Raw genomic sequence first — 22,693 nt, 5'->3', positions numbered from 1 at the left:
AAAAGAGGGCCAGGGGTGGGAGATGGGAGGCCGGCGGGCGCAGGGAAGGTTGCTGGCGCGTGTGGGGCTCAGCAGGTGCCTTATCTCCCTTGGGCTGGGCCAGCTGGTGGCCCAGCCGTTGGTCGGCCTGCACTGTCTCTGCCGCTTGCCACCTATGAAGGGGGCAGCACCACACATGCGCGGCGCTCCCGGTAGGGAAAGTCCTCGACTTACGACCGGTTGGGTAGTCCTCGACTTACGACCGGTTGGGGGTCGCAGCATTAAAAAGGTTGAGAACCACTGGCTTAAGACTTTTATGGCGGTTGCCTAGAATAGCAGAATCTTGCAAGATGGATGGTGCCGTTTTCCTTCTCTCTCTCATACCTCCATGAATTAAGGGGGGGGGGGGAAATCACTCTCAGCAGCTTTCAAATGTTATCTGGACATTCTGGATTTAAAAAAAAAAAATGTTTTCAACCTAGGGAAGATGGCCCACATTTCCATCATGGTTTGCTTATTCATTTTTATCAGACCTTTATTATTTTTATCAATAAGCAAGGCAGCAAATATACTTAATGTTCCTTCCTCCTCCTATTTTCCTCACAATAACAACAACACTGTGAGGTGGGGAGGAGCGAGAAAGAGGGAGAGAGGGAGAGAGAGAGGGAGAGGGGGAGAGGGGGAGAGGGGGAGGGAGGGAGGAGGGGAGGAGGGGAGGGAGGGAGTGAGAGGGAGGGAAGGAGAGAGGGAGGGAGAGAGGGAGGGAGGGAGAAAGGGAGAGTGAGGGGAGGGAGAGAGGGAGGGAGAAAGGGAGAGAGAGGGGGAGGGAGGGAGTGAGAGGGAGGGAAGGAGAGAGGGAGGGAGAGAGGGAGGGAGGGAGAAAGGGAGAGTGAGGGGAGGGAGAGAGGGAGGGAGAAAGGGAGAGAGAGGGGGAGGGAGGGAGTGAGAGGGAGGGAAGGAGAGAGGGAGGGAGAGAGGGAGGGAGGGAGAAAGGGAGAGTGAGGGGAGGGAGAGAGGGAGGGAGAAAGGGAGAGAGAGGGGGAGGGAGGGAGTGAGAGGGAGGGAAGGAGAGAGGGAGAGAGAGAGAGAAAGAGAGAATCTGGTCCAACTCCAAAGTCTGCTTTCATGCCTAAGGGCAAACTAGAACTCACAAGTCTCCTGGTGATTGACCCAAAGTCACCCAACTGGCTTTCATGCCTAAAGCCGGATTTTTGATCAGTCTCCTTCTCTGGTTAATCTACCTTATAGGGTTGTTGTTGTCGGAAAGCATGCGGAGGAAGGAGTATTACCATGTTCTCTGTCTTGAGTACATAAAGTAATTATGAAGTAATAAAGGCAGGATTTAAAAAAATCTACTCATAAAAGAAATACAAATAAAGAAACCACCTGTCAATATACGGACCTCCAGTAGGTGGCTACAGAGAGAGAGAGAGAGAGAGAGAGAGACGCTCTTCTGACGGATTTTTTCCCCTCCCCTCCGGAGGCCGCCCGGATTCTTGCCGGTCCTCCCTCACCCCAACTCGCCCCCGAGGCGGCTCCTTACCTCCGCCGAACCAAGGCCGGGCTCCGTCGCTCCCCGAGCGGCCGCAGGAGGGCGAGATCGGCCCGCGGAGCGGAGGCCAGAAGCAGCCGCGGGGGCTGCTCCGCCGCCTTGTCGGAGAAGGGAGCGTGGCCTGAGCTGACGCAAGGCGCCCGGCTGCCTATAAAAGGCGACCGCGGCGCCCTCCGCCTTTAAACCATCAGCGTCTGGTTTTTCGTGGACGTGGAGACTCGCAGCAGCTCCTTCTCAAATGGGCTCGGTCGCCTAGCGGTTGCTTTCCTGAGCCAGGTCACCTGTGGTCTCAAGCCGTCGGGATTCTGCTGGGCGCAGCACTAAGACTCCAAGGTAAGGTGGGGAGGGGGGCTTCTTTGCAAACTCCCCCCCCTTCCCCCAGTTTTCTGCCTTCGGTCCCGGAGAATTCCCACGTTGGGGTGTGAGAGAGAAAGCGCCTTTCTCGCGCGTGGAAGCCACTGGCGAAGAACGCCTTAACTTGCTGGGGAAGGCGCGTGTGGTTGCGTTCACACGATCCCCCAAACTCGACCCGCGTCAGGCACCGGTGATACGTTGGAGCGGTTGGGCGTGGGACCCCTAGGTTGATCGGCGGCTCGGGACAAGGGTTGAACTCGCAAAGGAGAGCAAGGGGAAACGTGTCAGGCGAATCCAGACCCTTTGCGGCACACAGACAACCGGGAATCCTCAAGGCCCGGCCATGTTTTCGGACCGCTTCCGGTTTGGGACCCTAGCTTAACATTACTACCATATGCTCCGGTTTGAATGCGACTTCGAATTCTTCTGAGGAGTAGGATCCGTGAATTGGGGGTCTGATAGACCGTGCTTACTCGGGAGGAGCGTTACTCCCGGCCTAACTACTCCGGAGTAAAGCCTTATAAAGTTCAATTCGGTTTCTTTCCATGGCAAGCGCGTGTTGGACAGTCCCAGCCGAAGTCCCGTGAACTTAGCTTCGGATTCGACTCGAGACCAACTACTCTTTTAGGATCGGGGCGAAAACGATCGCACCGTGGTCTACTTTTCGGGCTGGGGCTGGGGGGGGGGAGGTCGTCTGCGAGTCGGTATCTTCTATCCGCTGTTTCGTTTAGGAACTAAAACGTGTTGGTTTCGCTCAGCGGTTCCGGTTCCCATCCCGGCGGGAGGACACGTTTCCTCTTTTTCTCACGACTCCCCGGAGTCGGAAAGGAGGACGTGCGGCCCGAACGCTGTGAGCTTTCATCGAACGTTCCATTCTGGCTCTCTGCGTTCCATTCGATGTCTCAGCGTTCCATGCGGTGTCTCAACGTTCCATTCGGGTTTCCGCTTTTCTCGCCAGCCGTCAAAAACCACTGGAGGGTCTTTGGGGGTGTGTGGAATGTTTATTAAGGTTATTTTACCTCTGTAAATCCGTCGCTTTGACGCGGCTGCTTGCCAGGATGGCAGCCTTGTTTACTCCCCCCCCCCACACACACATACACACCTACCTTATCGTAACGTTAATAGTTAATCCGCATTATATTGGGAAAGAAGTATTTTTAGTGATTCTGGCTGGCCGCAGCGTTTGTTTGGCTGAACGGCTGTCTGGTGGCCATGTTGGCCCAAATCGTGAAAAACGGAGAAGTATGCATGACAAAACAATAACAAAAATGCTAGCTCGCTCTTTTGAGTTTTACACCGCAGCTAATTTTAAAAAAGGCATACGGTCTCTTCTCTGAGTGCTACTGCAGCGTGCACGGGGAAAAAACACACATTTTGCTTGCTTTGCTAAATGAAAAGGTCGTGCTTAAAAAAAACAACAACCCAGTTTCTTAAAGTATGCAGGCGGTAAGCCAGTTTATTCCGGTTTTCAGATGAGGTTTCCCGTCCTTACTAAAAACAAAAGGCACTCAAGAGAAGTGAGCAAGAATGCATATCTCAGCCTCCGCTTCAAACTGCATTTAAGAGAGTCCAAGTGGAAGATTATTATTTTTAAGATAAAAGTTATCCTTTTTTGCCTAGTAAATTGAGTGCTGCCTCAATCTCTGGGAGTGTTTAGAGAAAAGGACGGGGAGGGGGACATGATAGCAGTACTCCAGTATTTGATAGGTTGCCACAAAGAGGAGGGGGGTCAATTTATTTTCCAAAACACCTGAAGGCAGGACAGGAAGCAATGGATGGAAATTGAGAGAAGCAACCTGGAATTAAGGAGAAACGTCCTAACAGTGAGGACAATTAACTAGTGGAACAGCTTGTCTCCAGAAGTTGTGGGTGCTCCATTACTGGAGTTTTTTTTAAGAAGAGACTGGACAGCCATTTGTCTGAAATGGTATAGGACAGTGGTGGCGAACCTATGGCACGGGTGCCAGAGGCGGCACTCAGAGCCCTCTCTGTGGGCACGCGAGCCGTCACCCCAGTCCTAGGCCTTCAGCTGGGTTTTATAAAACCTTTTCGCTTTAGGCTTCTGCCGCAGTGTGCAAAAAGAAAAAAGGTTCAATCAATCAGTCAATTTCAACTTCTTGGGTAAAAAAAAAAACTTGCAAAGTTGGAATTGATTGATTGAACTTTTTAGTCCCACCTAGTGTGCCGTTACCACTGCAGCCACGCACACCCAACCAATGGGCCACACCCACCCGGCACCCGACAATGCATAAGTGGGTTTTGGGTTGCAGTTTGGGCACTCGGTCTCTAAAAGCTTCACCATCACTGATATAGGATCTCCTGCTTGAGCAGGGCGCTGGACTAGATAAGGCAGCTTTGTCTCTGCAGACTTACACCAGTTAAGTGAATCACATGGTCATTAAATGAATCAGACTTCCCCCATTTGCTTGTGAGAAACGAGCTGAGAAGATCCCAAGTGATGGTCACATGACCCCAGGATGCTGCAACTGTCATAAATACATGCCAGTTGATCATGTGACCCTGAGGATGCTACAACGGTCATAAGTGCAAGGAGCAGTCGTAAGTCACATTTTTTTCAGTGCCAAACAATTGTTAAACAAATGTTTGTAAGTCAAGGCTTTGTTTTGTAGCAGACCTGTGGAATTTCTTCTTCCTTCTATCCCAGTGTTTCTCAACCTTGACAATTTTAAGGCATGTGGACTTCAACTCCCAGAATTCCACAGCCAGCAATGCTGGCTGTGGAATTCTGGGAGTTGAAGTCCACATGCCTTAAAATTGTCAAGGTTGAGAAACACTGTTTTATCCAATTGACCTTCTTTTCTCCTGCTATCACCCTGTAATTGTACTTTACTCACACCCTATTGAGTAAGTAGAGATTATTTTTCACCTTACAGACCAAGTGGTGTTCCTTTGTTTTTCAGAGCTAGTCAGCAGTCAGTGATGGCGAACCTTTTAGAGACCGAGTGGCCAAACTGCAACCCAAAACCCACTTATTTATCGCAAAGTGCCAGGGCTGCATCAGCATTGTGGTGCCTTCGGGGGTGGGGTGGTCCATTGGGTAGGCATGGCTGCAGTGGTCACAGCAGACTGGGTGAGCATGGCCAGGGCCAGTCCCTTGCCATCTCCGGGGCATCCGGTCCAACACCGCTTGCTCACTCACTTCCTGTTGCTTCCAAACGCCACATGCTCACTACTCCGGCGAACTCTGCTGGGGCAACGGTGCATGTGTCCACAGAGAGGGCTCTGAGTGCCGCCTCTGGCACACGTGCCATAGGTTCGCCACCACTGGTGTAGGTGATCCTCTCGACTTATGACCACAATTGAGTCCAACATTTCTGTTGCTAAGTGAGACAGTTGTTAAGTGAGTTTTGACCCATTTTACGACCTTTGTCATCACCGTTCTTCAATGAATTACTGCATTTGTTAAGACAGTAACACAGTTGTTAAGTGAATCTGGCTTTACCAGTGACTTTTTCACAATCACCACTGTTGCAACATCCCCACGGTCCCATGATCAAAATTTAGACCTTTGGCAACTGACTCGTACTTATGACGGTTGCAGTGTCCCACAGTCCTGTCATCACCTTTTGCGCCCTTCTGACAAGCAAAGTCACTGGGGAAGCCAAATTCACAACCATTAAGTGACTAACTTAAAAACTGTGACAAGAAAGCTCGTAAAATAGGGCAAAACTCACTTAACAGATGTCTCGCTTAGCGACAGAAACTTTGGGTTCAGTAGTCATACTTGGAGGACCACCTATAGAAGAAAAATAACCACATGCAACAGAAAGCTTAACCTGAATTTGTTTAAAGCTGATTTTTGTTCCCTTCTTCCTTTGGGGATGGCCTTCCTAAACACCACTAAAAAGTCAAACTTATCCTGAAGTGGTTATGCTCCTCTATTAGAATTGGAGAACTAGTTAAGTTGAGCTGGGAGTGGTTAGTTCCGAACTTTGTGGTTTGATGATGATGATGATGATGATAATAATAATAATAGTAGTAGTAGTAGTAGTAGTAGTAACTGGAGCACCACTTGAACACAATTGGCATTGACAAATTCGCTATTAGTCAATTGCAAACAGCGGCCTTACTAGGAACTGCTTCCATCCTGTGACGATATCTGTAATACCATCAAACATCCACATCTGCCTATCCCAGGTCCTTGGTAAGGACTCGATAGGTAGATAAAATGCCAAATCCAGTCTGAACATCTGGCTGACTGTGCGATGATCGATAATAATAGTAATGAAGAAGAAGGAAGGAGGAGGAGGAGGAGAAGGAGAAGAAGAAGAGAAGAAGAGAAAAGAAGGAGAAGAGAAAAGAAGAAGAGAAGAAGAAGAGAAGAGAAGAAGAAGAGAAGAAGACGACGACCTTGGAAGTCATTTAATGTCGGGATAAGACTTTCAGATGTTTGGAAAAAGTGCAGAGAAGAGCAACTAAGACAATTAAGGGCCTGGAAATTAAAACATATGGACGGTTGCAGGAATTAGGTATGGTCAGTCTAGAGCAGTGGTTCTCAACCTTTCTAATGCCGCGACCCCATAATACAGTTCCCCATGTTGTAGTGACCCCCAACCACTTATACATCACCGGGTGCCAGGGGCGTGACCAAAGAAAAGGGGGAAAAAATGGCGGACAGCCTTGTTTGGCGACCCCCGTGAAATGGTTGTTCGACCCCAAATGGGGTCCCGACCCACAGATTGAGAACCACTGGTCTAGAGAAAAGAAGGATCAGGAGTAACATGATAGCAGTGTTCCAGTATTTGAGGGGCTGCCACAAAGAGGAGGGGGTGAATTTGTTTTCCAAAGCACCAGAAGGCAAGACGATGGGAATTCGTCAAGGAGAGAAACAACCTGGAATTGAGAAACTTCCTAACAGTGAGGACAATTAACCAGTGGAACGGCCTGCCTTCAGAAGTTGTGGATGCTTCAACACTGGAGATTTTAAAGAAGAAGAGACTGGACAGCCACTTGTCTGAAATAGTATAGGGCAGGGGTCTCCAAACATGGCAACTTGAAGACTTGTGGACTGGCTGGCTGAGGAATTCTGGGAATTGAAATCCACAAGTTGCCAAGTTTGGACACCCTGGTACAGAATCTCCTTTTTGAACGGGGTTGGACTAGAAGACCTCCAAGGTCACTTCCAGGTCTATTCTGATTGTTTTATTGATTTGCTGATCCAGGCCACAGACAGGCACCCAGCTTCTAAGGGTGTGTGAAGGTTCCCACAAAATCTGCTAGTGCAGCATGAAAATGTGTTGACGCTTCCATTGTAGCTCTTCAAAGGGTGGAGGTTGGTAAGTGGAGTTGTTAGGCTGAATGGCAGTGTGAATCCTAGCAACTCAGCCACAACTGTGGTGAAAGTATGAAGTTGTCAGCTCCTGTGTCCATGGATGATTCACAGCCTTTTCTGTTTTAAGCCTTACCAGTCATTCTGTCTAGGAAGGGGACCACACCAAGAAAATTAGAAGTCTGATTGTTCCAAAATTTATATGTGTGTCCAGCGTCTGTGTGGGTATGTGTGTTTACAGACTTACTTGTTGTCTTAGTCCACGGGTAGGCAACCTTGGCTCTTTTATGACTCGTGGACTTCAACTCCCAGAATTCCTGAGCCAGCATGGCTCAGCTTGGAAACCTCTCCATTTCTCCTCAGCATGGCTGGCTCAGGAATTCTGGGAGTTGAAGTCCACGAGTCATAAAAGAGCCAAGGTTGCCTACCCCTGTTCACAAGTTTTATTGAGACAAAGCGGCAGGATGGCTGACAATTTATTTCATGTTCAGATAGTCCCTGTTTAGCGACCACAAGGGAGGGTACTGACAACTGGGTTGTTAAGCAGAGCAGTTGCTAATAGCAACTGGGAGTGTGCTTGTGCTCTTACTTCAGGTTTCCTTTGCTTTACAGATCTGCAAAGGTTGTAGATACAAGGATTGGTTCTCGAGTTGCTTTTTCCTTGCCGTCATAACTGAGAACGGTCACTAAATGAGGACTAACTAGCTAACTGGGCCTGACGCAGTGTTTGTCATGAAGGAAGCAGTCTTTTTCTGACCTTAATCCCCCCCCCAATATATCCCAATATTGAAATATTATTTGCAAATACCATAGACAGCATTAATTGCAGTATTAGAGATAACAATTGAATTGATTTGTGTTAGAGAAGAAATCATTGTAGACTTTCTACTAGCTAATTACAATAACCAGGCTTTGAAGTTTAACTTTGTTGATTAAACTATTAACTATTATAGTAGCTAGATGGTCTAATTGGTTGCAGATAGATGTAGAAATGTATTAGACCTATCTCGTAAAGGGAAAAAAGCTACTGTCCTTGCAATATATTTGTCAATGCTCAACGGGGGGGGGGGGGCGATATAATGTGTTTTTGTTTTGTCTTTTTAATCCACATATTTTTAATGTCTTTATTTAGTTTTGTTTTATTCTTCTAAAAAATCTCCATTCTCCCCTCCTCTTGGAGTTTGTATTTTAATTTTCTGCATTGAAAAAAATGAAAGCAAATAATAGAAGTTATTGCAGGAGCAGAGACTTCAACATTCAATTTACAACCGATCACTTAGCAAAGGTTTAAAGTTATGACAGACAGCAAAAAAGGTACTTACAACCCAGATATAACAACATGCCCCCCCATGGCCACGTGATCACATTTTGGGTTCTTGGCAACTGATCTACATTGATGTCTGTTTATAGCGGTCCCACAGTTACTTGACTGTGATTTACAAAAAAAAAAAAAATCTGAACCAGCAATTACTTCCAGTTTTTGGCACGTGCCCATTGGTAAAATGGATTTGCTTAACAACCACCATGTTCACTTAACAACCACTGCAAAAAAAGGTTGTAAAATCAACTCTGGTCACATAGTGACCCATTTAATGACTAGCCTGACTTTAGAACTAATTCCAGGCTCAACTATGGTCATATGTCAAGGACTACCTGTATGTTGTGATTCCTTGTCAGCCAGTGGACCCGGCAGCTGAGTCTGAGGAATTAGAGGAGGAGGAGGGGCCTGGAGTGACATTAGAGTAAGAGGAAGGCTCTGAGGAGCTCCAAGACTTACAGTCTGATGAGGAGCCTGGCCCCTCTACTTGCGCTCAGGCTGAGACACAGCTGTGCTGGGAGCCTGAGTTGTACAGTGATGAAGAACAGCTGGGACAAATCCAGGTTGCACAAAAACACTGGCAAGAGAAGAGAGTAGGACAGAGGAATGCAATGGGGCGGCTCCAAAGGCAAAGGAGAAGGCATTAGGAAGCCACGCCTTGGCTGCCTAATAAAAGGGAAGGTGTGGGAGGTGCTGGTTGCCGAAGGCAACTGTTCATGTTGAGGATCGAGTTTCTGTGACCTGTGTTTGTTTGCCTTGGGCATTGACTCAGGTCTGTGAATAATAAAAGGGGTTGGTTATTCTTGCAGTTCCTGCCTGCTTGTTGGAAGAGGGGTTTCTCCTTGTGAGCATGACAAGGACTCACATAGGCTGGGACAGAACACTGTAGGATTGCACTGTCATCATGCAAGTGCCATATTTTTCATATGACATGGCACATGTGCAGAAGAACAGTCCTTACAGAACCCATGTTGCTTTTATTAGTTTGAAATCAGCTTCTGCTTATGTGGATGTTTGTGACCCCGAATCAAACAAATTGGTTTCCCCAGAATAGACGCATCGGCACTAGAGAAGAACATACAGGCAGTCCTCAACATACGACTGCACTCGAGCCCCAAATTTCTGTTGCTGAGTGAGTTTTGCCCTCTTTTACGACCTTTCTTGGCACATTTGTTAAGGGAGTCACTACAGCTGTTAAAGTTAGTAACCGGGTTGTTAAGTCAGTCTGGTTTCCCCATTGACTTTGCTTGTCAGAAGGTTACAAAAAGTGCATGACATGACACTGAAACAATCAGTCGTCATAAATATGAATCAGTGGTGCCAAGCATATGAAGTTTGATTATATGCAAAAGGGATGTGTGAAAAACGGACATATAAGTCACTTTTTTTCAGTGCCTTTGTAACCTCAAACATTCACTAAACAAACCGTTGTAAGTCGAGGACTTCCTGAAATGGATTATTTTTTTTTCCCCATATCTGTCTTAAGTAGGTACTAGATGTATCTCTGCCTTGGGAGAAAAGTGGAGGGATGTGTGTGTTAATTTGTTTTATGACTGTTTCCTATCTTCTGATAAGAGGCTTTATAGTTTTTATAAATACTTTTTAATCCCAGAGCTGTAACCATATTAAATACTACTGTAGAGTGCAACATTGAAGTGTAATATTAGGGGCAGCACAATGGTGAATAGAATGGGAAGGAGGTGTGTATATAATGTATGTTCTTATTTGTGGTTTTTACTTGTGTGCAGTGTGCAATGTGGACAGTATTTAATTTCGGTGTGAGTTACACAGTGATAATAAAGATTATTCTATTCTATTCTATTCCATATTTTCTATTCTATTCTCCAATTTCTATTCTATTATATATTCTACTCTACTCTATATTCTACTCTACTCTATATTCTATTCTGTTCTATTCTATTCTATTCTACTCTATATTCTACTCTACTCTATATTCTATATTCTATTCTATTCTATTCTATATTCTACTCTACTCTATATTCTATATTCTGTTCTATTCTATTCTATTCTATATTCTACTCTACTCTATATTCTGTTCTATTCTATTCTATATTCTACTCTATTCTATATTCTGTTCTATTCTATTCTATTCTACTCTATATTCTACTCTACTCTATATTCTACTCTACTCTATATTCTATTCTATTCTATTCTATTCTATTCTATATTCTACTCTACTCTATATTCTATATTCTGTTCTATTCTATTCTACTCCACTCTATATTCTACTCTATTCTATATTCTGTTCTACTCTACTCTATATTCTACTCTATTCTATATTCTGTTCTATTCTATATTCTACTCTACTCTATATTCTATATTCTATGTTCTGTTCTATTCTATTCTATATTCTACTCTATTCTATATTCTGTTCTATTCTGTTCTATATTCTACTCTACTCTGTTTTCTACTCTACTCTATATTCTACTCTATTCTATATTCTATTCTATTCTATTCTATATTCTACTCTATTCTATATTCTGTTCTATTCTGTTCTATTCTATTCTAAATATTTTTTTTCTTATGTGTCCCAGGATTTACAACTCGCGCAAGAAAGAAGATCAAGAAACATGGCAGCAATCCCGTCCAGTGGCTCCCTTGTGGCAACCCACGACTACTACCGAAGTAAGAGAAGAAAGCCATTCTTAGCCATTTGACAAGGAAGGGGATAAGAAATGCTTAACAGGGTGGGATGTGCTCTACCTTTTCCATCTTGTTGACCTCGGGTGTACAGTACAGATTTGCACACCATGTCACATCAACACTGCTTGGACTACAGGGGAGGGCCTTCTCCAGTGGAGTGGGAAGAAGGTGCCCTTCTTGTGGTGAAGTTTGTGAATTCAGCATATTGTGGAAAATTGCAAAAAATAGATGTGATGAATGCAGTGAGGAGGTGGATCCCCAGGAGAGAGGGGGGTGAATTCCAGAGGAATAAGAGGCAACTCAGCCCATCTATCATGTGTGAGAGAAAGAGGATGAAGATAGCCCCTCCTCAATAGTTCCCAGAATATATGGTAGACGCAGAGAATAGAGTCGAGATTTTGCCTGTAGGAGTGAAAAACAATAAAGAAGAATCACCACATGTCATTCCTGTTTTGGGCCTGACACTAGATTAGTTTACTAACCAGGTTAAATGTGTATAAACATACTCTTGTCACTGTCTTGGATGTTACATTTGGGATGAAATAGGGGAAGGAGCTTTCAAGGGACAAAAAAAAAAAAATGGTTTATGTCAGGGGTAGGCAACCTTGGCTCTTTTATGACTGGTGGACTTCAACTCCCAGAATTCCTGAGCCAGCATGGCTCAGCTTGGAAACCTCTCCCTTTCCCCTCAGCGTGGCTGGCTCAGGAATTCTGGGAGTTGAAGTCCACCAGTCATAAAAGAGCCAAGGTTGCCTACCCCTGGTATAGGATCTCCTGCCTGAGTGGGGGGTTGGACTAGAAAACCTCCAAGGTCCTTTCCAAACTCATTATTGTATGTTCTTCCTTTGGAAAGGATTGTGTGTGATTTCAAAACTTATTGTTACTGAGCTGTATCCCTCCTTTTGTGTAAGCTTGGGGGGTTGCGTGTCTGGAAAACCTCTGTGTGACTTCCAGCTAGAAGTACTAGAAGTGAAAGACCAAACTGAATACCAATAAGACAAAATAGTGATGATTTTGTGAGTTAGGCTCTAGGCCAGGGGTAGGCAACCTTGGCTCTTTTATGACTCGTGGACTTCAACTCCCAGAATTCCTGAGCCAGCATGGCTCAGCTTGGAAACCTCTCCCTTTTCCCTCAGCATGGCTGGCTCAGGAATTCTGGGAGTTGAAGTCCACGAGTCATAAAAGAGCCCAGGTTGCCTACCCCTGATCTAGCTACTATAATAGTTAATAGTTTAATCAACAAAGTTAAACTTCAAAGCCCCCTGTTATTGTAATTAGCTCGTAGAAAGTCTACAATGATTTCTTCTCTAACACAAATCAACCCAATTGTTATCTCTAATACTGCAATTAATGCTGTCTATGGTATTTGCAAATAATATTTCAATATTGGGATATATTTGGGGGGGATTGAGGTCAGAAAAAGACTGCTTCCTTCATGACAAACACTGCATCAGGCCCAGTTAGCTAGTTAGTCCTCATTTAGTGACCGTTCTCAGTTACGACGGTGAGGAAAAAGCTACTTGAGAAGCAATCCTTGTATCTACAACCTTTGCGGGTCTGTAAAGCAAAGGAAACCTGAAGTAAGAGCACAAGCACATTCCCAGTTGCTCTTAGAGACTGCTCTGCTTAACAACCCAGTTGTCAGTACCCTCCCTCGTGGTCGCTAAACAGGGACTATCTGTACATGAAATAAATTGTCAGCCATTCTTCACCTTTGTCTCAATAAAACTGATGTGAACTCAACCATTCGGCCAATCACCAGGAGACAGTGAGTTCTAGTCCTGCCCTATGCATGAAAGCCACCTGGATGACTTTGGGCCAATCACCAGGAGACAGTGAGTTCTAGTCCTGTCCTATGCATGAAAGCCACCTGGGTGACTTTGGGCCAATCACCAGGAGACAGTGAGTTCTAGTCCTGTCCTATGCATGAAAGCCACCTGGGTGACTTCGGGCCAATCACCAGGAGACAGTGAGTTCTAGTCCTGTCCTATGCATGAAAGCCACCTGGGTGACTTTGGGCCAATCACCAGGAGACAGTGAGTTCTAGTCCTGCCCTATGCATGAAAGCCACCTGGGTGACTTTGGGCCAATCACCAGGAGACAGTGAGTTCTAGTCCTGTCCTATGCATGAAAGCCACCTGGGTGACTTTGGGCCAATCACCAAGAGACAGTGAGTTCTAGTCCTGTCCTATGCATGAAAGCCACCTGGGTGACTTTGGGCCAATCACCAGGAGACAGTGAGTTCTAGTCCTGTCCTATGCATGAAAGCCACCTGGGTGACTTTGGGCCAATCACCAGGAGACAGTGAGTTCTAGTCCTGCCTTATGCATGAAAGCCACCTGGGTGACTTTGGGCCAGTCATCCTCTCAGCCTTAGGGAGGAAACGAGGGCAAACCACTTCTGAAATCTTGCCAAGAAAATTGCGGAAACTTAGTCAGGCTGTCGTCACGACTCGGTGAAGGCACTAAAAAAAAAAAAACAGCTCCAAAACCAGCTTCTTTCCTTACCTTGTTTACAAAGAGAGAAGTCATGCATTTCCTAGTAATAAGTAAGCCAATGAGTTTTGACGCTCCTCTCTGTTTGGCATGGCTGATCTCCATTTAGGCGGTTGAATCAGATTAATTAAGAAAGCCTGTGAAAAAAACCTTCACCTCCTGTTCCCTGACCTGAAAGCTTATCTAAACGGGGTTGTCTGAATCTCTGTCCAAGTTTTTGGAATCCTTCATTGTTTATTTTTCCCACCCTGGGTGGAGTTTTGGAACACAAAGAAACTATGATAAAGTTTAACATGGATATCGATCTAGTCTAGCGGGAAACGTGGCAATGTGGGCTGTGCATTGGATTGTGTGCAAAGGATTGTGTTCCTTTCCTGCAGCATTTGTGTGATAATAATAATAATGATGATGATGATAAAGTTGGAAGGGATCTTGGAGGTCATCTAGTCCAACCCACTGCTCAGGGAGGAAACCCTATACCATTTCGGACAAATGGCTGTCCAGTTTCTTCTTAAAAACTTCCAGTGTTGGGACATTCACCGCTTCTGGAGGCAGGTTGTTCCACTGGTTAATTATTCTAACTGTCAGGAAGTTTCTCCTTAGTTCTGGGTTGCTTCTCTCCTTGATTAGGCTCCATCCGTTGCTTCTTGTCCTGCCTTCAGGCGTTTTGGAGAATAGCTTGACTCCCTCTTCTTTGGGGCAGCCTCTGAGATATTGGAACACTGCTATCATGTCCCCCCTCGCCCTTTTCTTCATTAAACTAGACATCCCCAATTCCAGCAACCGTTCCTCATGTATTTTAGCCTCTAGTCCCCTAATCATCTTTGTTGCTCTTCTCTGTACTCTTTCTAGAGAAGAACGATACGCTCTGAGTTGGGATTTTGAAGCGACAGGCTGTTAGTTTTGGAATGTTTTTCTGGGTCTCTTTCTTCCAGCCCAAAGATTTCCCTCTTCATTGCAACCTTTTTGAAAAATGATATTGACAAAACACCTGAGGCATGTCATTTAATTATTACACAAAGTGGAAGTCTAAAGCAGTGTTTCTCAACCTGTGGGTCGGGACCCCATTTGGGGTCGAACGACCATTTCACGGGGGTCGCCAAACAACGCAGTCCGCCATTTTTTCCCCCTTTTCCTTAGCTGTGCTACTCCCTTTTATTCTATTGGCTTTTGAAAGCCAAAATAGAATAGACTCTCTTGAATAGAGTCTAATTCTATTGGCTTTCAAAAGCCAATAGGAATTGTCCAGGCTGTCTCTGCCCTGCTGAGCCCGCCAAAAGTCCCATTCTGCAAACGGTGCTGCACCAGTTGAGTAGTCCTCAACTAACGACCGGTTGGGGGGGGTCGCGGCATTAAAAAGGTTGAGAACCACTGGTCTAAAGCAAGGGTATCCACCCCCGGCAACTTTGAGACCTGTGGATTTGAACTCCCAGAACTCCCCAGCCAGCCATGCTCCACTTACCAACCACCACCCCTTTGAAGAGCTACAATGGAAACATTAACACATTTTCATGTCGCACTAGTAGATTTTGTGGGAACTTTCGCACACCCTTCGAAGCTGGATGCCTCTCTGTGACCTGGATCAGCAAATCAATAAAACAGAGCAGAACTGGAAGGGACCTTGGAGGTCTTCTAATCTAGTCCAATCCCCTGTTCAAAAAGGAGACCCTATGCCGGGGTCTCCAAACTTGGCAACTGGAAGACTTGTGGACTTCAACTCCCAGAATTCCCCAGCCAGCCATGCTGGCTGGGGAATTCTGGGAGTTGAGGTCCACATGTCTTAAAATTGCCAAGGTTGGACACCCTTGGTCTAAGGAGTTACAGAGTTTTAAATTAGTGTGACCCCAATGAATTTCTATGAAAAGGGCTCTGGATATTGTTTATGTCTAAGTGCAGGTAATTCTCAACTTACAACCATAGTTGGGATCAGACCTTCCATCACAAAGCAATGCGGTCAGTGAGTTGTGCCTGATTTTACAATCTCTTTGCTATGGACATTAAGTGAAGTTGGCTTCCTCTGTTGACTTTACTTGTTGGAAGCCCCCTGAGAAGGGCATGAAATAGGGCCAAAATTACTTTGCAACTATCTTGCTTAGCAACAAAAATGTGGGGGCTCAATTCTGGCTGTAAGTTGAAGACTACCTGTAGCAATATTTTAGCTTATATGGTGCATTGTCTTCTCCTGCAGGACGCTTGGGTTCCACCTCCAGTAACAGCTCCTGTGGAAGTGCTGAGTACTCTGGAGAAGTCATCCCGCACCATCCAGGTCAGTATTTTAGAGAATGTCAAAAATCATTCTTGATTGTAGCGGAAGGCCTCTGCAAATCAAATTCCCTGATTTAATGTACTAAGGTGACAAGAAGGATGTCAGTGGAGATAAAATGTTCACTGAATGGTGGATAGAGTTTAGTGCCTATGTATCATCAGTGCAAATTGGGTGAATGTTGACTGGACTAAATCATCGCACAGTGAACTGGGTCTATCTTTTAGGGTGAAATCTGTCATTGCTTGAAATTTGTCTGTTAAATCCATAGTCCATTAAATCCATAGTCTGTTGAATCAACATGCTTGTTCTTCTCATATGTTTAAAGACTTTTAAATCCTTTTTGTGAAGGCTTATGATGATTTATTACGAGGAAGTATGGTTACTCTCTGGAGTGCACCCTGGATTGGTTTGCACTCATGCTGTGTTATCAAGCATTGCATTGTGATTGCTTGTCTTGTAGTATTCTCTGTTCTATTTTGAATTTGGGTGAGCTGACACCTAGGAGTATTGTTTAAGCAAAAGTTGGTTGTATTCAGACCCACCAAGAGAGTGGTTGAGATTGTCAGTAGACAATTCTAATTCAACGACTGTAAACTAGGTGGGACCAGCTTTTTGCTCCCTATAAAATTCAGAGGCTGGCTTGTTGATTCAGTACTCAGAACGTTCGAACACTCTATATTATTAGCTATTTGATTTTGCTATCAGGTGCATGAACATCTAAGCGCACACTTTTTTGCTTGCACGTGAAAAGGTGGCTTCATGGAGAAAGATTGAAATGTACAGGGAGTCCTCAACTTGTGACAAGTCACTTAGCGACCATTCAAAGTTATGGTGGATCCCCTGGGGGTATCTATGAGCTAAACTGAAAGTTCCAACAATCTCGCCACTCCATCACAGGAATCATGTGACCCAGTGGTGGGATTCAGCCAGTTCGCATCAGTTCAGGAGAAATGGTAGCTAAATTTTGCTGAGTTCGGAGAACTGGCTTAATGCACAGTGCTTCCGGAAGTCCAGTCTAGGCCTTGGAGGTCTGGAGAAGGCCTCCCAGGCCTAGAACGGCCTGCCAGAAGTGCATGAATGCCACTTCCGGAAGTCCGTTCTAGGCCTCGGAGGCCCAGGCCTGCATCCAATAAGAGAACTAGTTGTCCAGGTATTTGAATCTCACTGCTGATGTGACCGCACTTTGAGCCCTCAGCAACTGGGCCACGTTTTCATTTGACCACATTTTATTACGGTTTTGCTGAAAATCCAACATCTACTTCTGGGTTTTGGCAAAACCATGCCCATAGCAAGCTAATGACTTAATGACTCCAGATTGGTTTAATAACTATGGTGATGATTCTCTTAACAACCGCTACAAAAAAAACCCCAGTAAATTGGGTCGGTCTCCTGGATGATCCGATTGACAATTATCACAAGTTATGATTCTGATGGGCAGGTTCCATTGGAGGAACTATAGCAGTTTACAGAGCCCATGACCAATTTCAATAAACTACTGAGTTGGCTGGCATAGTAGCGTGGTGACCTAGTGGTGAAGATGCTCACCTCCCACTCAGAAGATTGAAAGTTCAATTCTAGGAAGGGCAGATGTTTCTCTCCTAGAGCGCAAATAAATAATAATTGCTGTGAACTCTGTGTAGGCATCAGGAAGGTCATCCGGCATCCGGCCAGTCAATACTCAGCTCTGGTCAGTTGCTCTGACTCTACCCAAATTAAGGGATTTGTTGTTGTTAATTGCGAAGTCGTATCTGACCCATTGTGACCCCATGGACAACGTTCTTCCAGGCCTTCCTGTCCTCTACCATCTTCTGGAGTCCATTTAAGTTCATGCCTACTGCTTCAGTGACACCATCCAGCCACCTCATTCTCTGTCGTCCCCTTCTTCTATTGCCCTCCATCTTTCCCAGCATTAGGCTCTTCTCCAGTGAGTCTTTCCTTCTCATTAGGTGGCCAAAGTATTTGAGTTTCAACTTCAGGATCTGGCTTTCTAAAGAGCAGTCGGGGTTGATCTCCTCTAGGACTGACCAGTTTGAACACCTTGCAATCCAAGGGACTCGCAGGAGTCTTCTCCAGCACCATAGTTCAAAAACCTCAATTCTTTTCCGCTCAGCCTTTCTTATGGTCCAACTTTCACATCCATACATTGCAACTGGGAAAACCATGGCCTTGACTATACGCACTTTTGTTGGCAGGGTGACGTCTCTGCTTTTTCGTATGCTGTCTAGATTTGCCATAGCTTTCCTCCCCAGGAGCAAGCGTCCCTTAATTTCTTGGGTGCAGCCCCCATCTGAAGTGATCTTGGAGCCCAGGAAAATAAAATCTGTCAATACCTGCCATGAAAACCCCATGGACAGTACTAAAAGGCAAAAAATTAAGGGATTACAGAGTTGTAAAAAGAAAAAAAGTTGCATGGCATGTCATTTCTTATAGAAATAGGAGAATTTGGGGGGAAGTAAATCCACCTGAATTTTCTGCTTTCTTTGCACATCTTTAATTTTGGTTTCAGTTAAGAGGAAGGAGATTCTAGCTAAATTCAAAGATGCCAAATTGACTCCCTGCCATTTGAGTGCAGCTGATGAGCTGGTCTCAGGCCCTTCTTTGGCCAAAATATTACATCTATCTGACTCTTTTGTTACACCTTCCTTTGGTTAAAGAAGGGGATGAAAATGTCCTTGTGTGATGACACTGATTGGCAGGAGAGTAAATAATTCAAAATACCTTCAGTTCTTTCACTTGGGATTATCTAAGGCAAGAAGGATGGATCTAAGAAAGTTTGAGCATAAGCAAAAATCTCATTGGCAGAGATTTTGCTGGCTGGCCTTCTCTAAATTAAACTGAAAGCTGATATGCTATGGGAATATTGCATTCTGCAGTCATTTTTTTTCTCCTGCGTGTTCACTCTGGTCAAGAAGGAGAATACATATAGTTCTCACTTTACAGCCATAATGGAGTCCTCCAATTACGGTTGTAAAGTGGGTTGTCACGTGACCAGATCTGATTTTACTACGTTTTTTGTGGCAGTCATTTAATCAAATGTCGGGTTATTACCTGAACCTTTTGTTCACTAACAGTCATCTTTACAGAAACCTGGAAATAAAGACTGGCTTTTTCTATGTAAATAAAGTCACATGAGCGTAAATGTGGGCCGTTTTCTGAGCACCCAAAATGCAGTCAAGTAGTAGTGGGTGGGTGGGTGGGGGAACTGTGTCAGAACTTTGGAACCAGGTTGTAAGTACCTTTTGGCGGTCTGTGGTAATTTCAAGCGGTTGCTAAGCGACTGGTCGTAAGTTGAGGACTACCTGCAATCTAGAACCAAGAAGACCCATTGTAAATCCATTCTTAATACAGGAAGTACACTTGAGTAATTTTGTGCCAGTCACTGTCAGTCAAACCAATGTGTCCTACCAGATGAGGTGGTAAGGACAGTAGGAGGACTTCCTCCGCCATCTTGAGTTTCTAGAGTACGGGTCTCCAACCTTGGTAACTTTACAACTTGCGGACTTCAACTCTCAGAATTCCTCAGTCGGCATGCTCTAGAGCAGGGGTGGGGAACCTTGGCTCTTTTATGACTTGTGGACTTCAACTCCCAGAATTCCTGAGCCAGCGTGACTCAGCATGGAAACCTCTCCCTTTTCCCTCAGCATGGCTGGCTCAGGAATTCTGGGAGTTGAAGTCCACAAGTCGTAAAAGAGCCAAGGTTGCCTACCCCTGTTCTAGAGCAACGGATGGCTATAAATTAAGTTAAATATTTGGTAAGACAAAGTGGTCTCTAAACTAAACAGCTTTCTTGTTTCTGATAACTATTTTTTTGTTTCTCCCCTTTCTTTGTAGGTCTTCCCAAGTCTGACCCTGGACATTGGTGGGCTAGTTTTTTCTTTGGAAAACACACCCATCCAGTGATGACAACTGTGTCGGAATCTCCAGAGAAGTAAGTGAGCTGGGATTATAGCAGTGTTTCACAACCTTGGAACTTTAAAATAGCGGACGTCAAATCCTACAATTCCCCAGCCCTCTGGTGGGGAATGGCTTGGAGAAGGGCCTTATAGGTAGTCCTTGACTTGCAACCATTCATTTAGCAAACATTGGAAGCTACGACAGTGCTGAAAAAAAAAGTCTGGTCTGGTCTTTCCACTTACAATCTTTGCACCTCTCCCTATGTTCACATGATTACAATTCAGATCCTTGTCAACTGACTTGCACTTACGACCAACTGCAGTGTCCTGCATTTGAGCAATTGCATTTCAGAACCATTCTTGCTAGTTTCTGGCAAAAAGAAGTCCATTCCGAAGAATGGGTTCGTGGTATGTGCTTAACAACCACAGATCTCTTTAACGGCCATAATCTCTTGACGACTGTCATAAAATTGGGTCTGATTCAATTGACGACCGCCATGATTTAACTGTGGAAATTCCAGTCCCAACTGTGATTGTAAATCGAGGATTACCTTTGTTGGATAATCTTAACGTGTGAGTGGGGTGAACAATGCAGAACGGAGTTGTAAGTTGTAATGTAAACAGTACACAGTAGAGTTATGTCTGAAAAGTAACGTGCTCTTATCTGGGGTCTCTTACAGCTCAGGAACCTTCCAGGTAGCCAATGGCATGATCACCTGTGACCTGGCCCAGGAAGTCATGAGGAAGCGCCACGCCAGCGAACCCAGCAAGTCCCACGCAGGTCCCACCGCGTGAGGAAGGCCGGCGTTCCCCAGCTGACGCTTCTGATTTGACCGCTAGGGGCCACCGCCCATTTTCCACTCCCCCTCCCTATAGACTAGTTAGGCTGCCTCTGAGTACAATTAATTAGACGTAGGTTTTTATAAAAACGAAAACGACAACTAAAAATATATATATATATCTATTCCACACGCACCATTCTTTTCTACTCACTTGGGGATCAATACAACTACGTCTTTTTTTCCACACCTCCGCCTTGATAACGCGTTTTTCTTTCATTTTGTACTTGCTGAATGGGAGCTAATAAATTCTGAGCAGCCTTTTAAACTGCAGGTGTCTGTTGTGAATTCTTGTGAACTCGAGATAAAATTGTGGGGGGTCATTTTTTTTAACAGATCGGCCAGATAGGCCACCGAGTCTGGATTTCTGTCAAAAGTTCCAAACCGCATGAAGGGCTACACCACAACAAGCCAAAGATGCTTCTTCATTGAATTCTGGTTTGTCTGTTTTGGAGGCTGTTAAGTTCCTGCTGGAGGAGAATTGGGACATCAATCATTGTTGTTCTAGGACTGGAGTAAAATGATGCTATTCGTGAAGATAGGATCCCTTTCTGAATAGGATGCCTCCAAACTGAATTGACTATTTGAAAAGGAGTTTGCATATTACCTAAAAAGCTTTTTAAAACTAGAAAATGGGAAAATTAGCCATTTAAAATGGAGCGTGGTGTTAGTACAATTTCTTAGTTATTGAGTACTTGGTGTAATTGTTGAATGGAGATCCAGTTTGGTTTAGCAGTTAAGGCATCAGGCTAGACCTCAGGAGACTGTGACTTCTGATCCCACCTTAGGCATGAAAGCTAGCTGGGAGATTTTGGACCGATCATTATGAAATGGTGAGTTCTAGTCCTGCCATAGGTGTGAAAGTCATCTGGGTAACTTTGGGCCAATCACCAGGAGATTGTGAGTTCCAGTCCCATCTTAGCATGAAAGACAGTTGGGTGACTGGGTCAATCACCAGAAGACTTGAGTTCTAGTCCCACCTTAGGGATGATCTTTGGCCAGTCCATGTCTCAGCCCAGCCCACCTCACAGGGTTGTTGTGGGGAAAATAGGAAGAAGGAATATTAGGTATGTTTGCCACCTTGAATTGTTTATAAAAATGATAGTGGTATTTAGATAAAATATTCCTGGATCATTTGTGAAGATTGGTGTGGTGGTTCTCCATTCTCCATGACCAACTCCAGTCTGTTGACAGATGGGTTGAAGTCCATCTTGAAGCTCCTGGTTTGCAGGATGCCTCAGAGCTTCACCTATCTCTTGTTTACCATCTGTGTGAACCTGCTGGGACAGGGTCACATGTTTTGACCTCTGGTTGACAAGTGATGCTGTTGAGGTCTTATATGAATGTCTGAAGTTGAAACTCAAGTACTTTGGCCACCTAATGAAAAGGAAGGACTCATTGGAGAAGAGCCTAATGCTGGGAAAGATTGAGGGCAATAGAAGAAGGGGACGACAGAGAAGGAGGTGGCTGGATGGAGTCACTGAAGCAGTAGGCGTGAGCTTAAATGGACTCCAGAAGATGGTAGAGGACAGGAAGGCCTGGAGGAACGTCCATGGGGTTGCGATGGGTCGGACACGACTTCGCAACTAACAACAACAACAAATGAGTGTCTGGAGGCTGTTCAGGTCTGGATGAGGAGGAACATGTTTAAAGTCAACCTTGATGAGACCAATTGGGTGTGTGTTTTCCAGGTTCTCCCACTACCTCATACTGCATCTTTAGTTCTGAATGAAGTAGCGTTTCCTGAAAAAACAAACTAGTGTGGGAGGTCCTCCTGGACTTAGAGCTCCTATCCAAAACCCCAAAGCAGCATTAGCCAGGAGACACCATTGTCCAGACTGATCTAGAAGTCCCTCGACCCTTCCATGTGAACTATTGCAACAGACTGCATGGAGTTGTTTTTGAAGACCATCCAAAGCTACATCTGCTCCAGAATGCAACAATGCAAACGCCATGAGTGTATCTTGCTGTACAGATAGTCCTGACAATCTTTTGTCCAGTGACCGAGGTTACAAAGGCACTGAAAAAAAGTGACTTATGACC

The 22,693-nt window shown here is 45.1% G+C and overlaps 1 protein-coding gene across 1 annotated transcript; it reads left to right on the top strand.

The window, feature by feature from the left end:
• Window positions 1–1,703: 1,703 nt before the first annotated feature.
• PPDPF (pancreatic progenitor cell differentiation and proliferation factor) lies at window positions 1,704–20,918 on the top strand. The gene is made up of 5 exons (XM_039349930.1): window positions 1,704–1,864; window positions 11,049–11,139; window positions 15,841–15,918; window positions 19,750–19,846; window positions 20,492–20,918. Exons 2-5 carry the CDS (start codon window positions 11,085–11,087, stop codon window positions 20,604–20,606), a joined length of 345 nt encoding a protein of 114 aa, XP_039205864.1. The 5' UTR covers window positions 1,704–1,864; window positions 11,049–11,084; the 3' UTR covers window positions 20,607–20,918.
• The last annotated feature ends 1,775 nt before the right edge of the window (window positions 20,919–22,693 follow it).

Source organism: Crotalus tigris, unplaced genomic scaffold (genome assembly GCF_016545835.1).
Source record: "Crotalus tigris isolate CLP2741 ecotype Arizona unplaced genomic scaffold, ASM1654583v1 scf7180000017536.10889498, whole genome shotgun sequence".
NCBI lineage: Eukaryota > Metazoa > Chordata > Lepidosauria > Squamata > Viperidae > Crotalus > Crotalus tigris.
The sequence above is the reverse complement of the archived record's forward strand: the minus strand, read 5'-3'. Positions and strand labels throughout refer to the sequence as shown.

Excerpts from the sequence above, each read along its gene's own strand:
- PPDPF (XM_039349930.1), top strand. The coding sequence starts at position 11,085 with ATGGCAGCAATCCCGTCCAGTGGCTCCCTTGTGGCAACCCACGACTAC. Across the intron at positions 11,140-15,840 it reads AACCCACGACTACTACCGAA|GACGCTTGGGTTCCACCTCC; the intron begins GTAAGAGAAGAA and ends CTTCTCCTGCAG. Across the intron at positions 15,919-19,749 it reads AGTCATCCCGCACCATCCAG|GTCTTCCCAAGTCTGACCCT; the intron begins GTCAGTATTTTA and ends CTTTCTTTGTAG.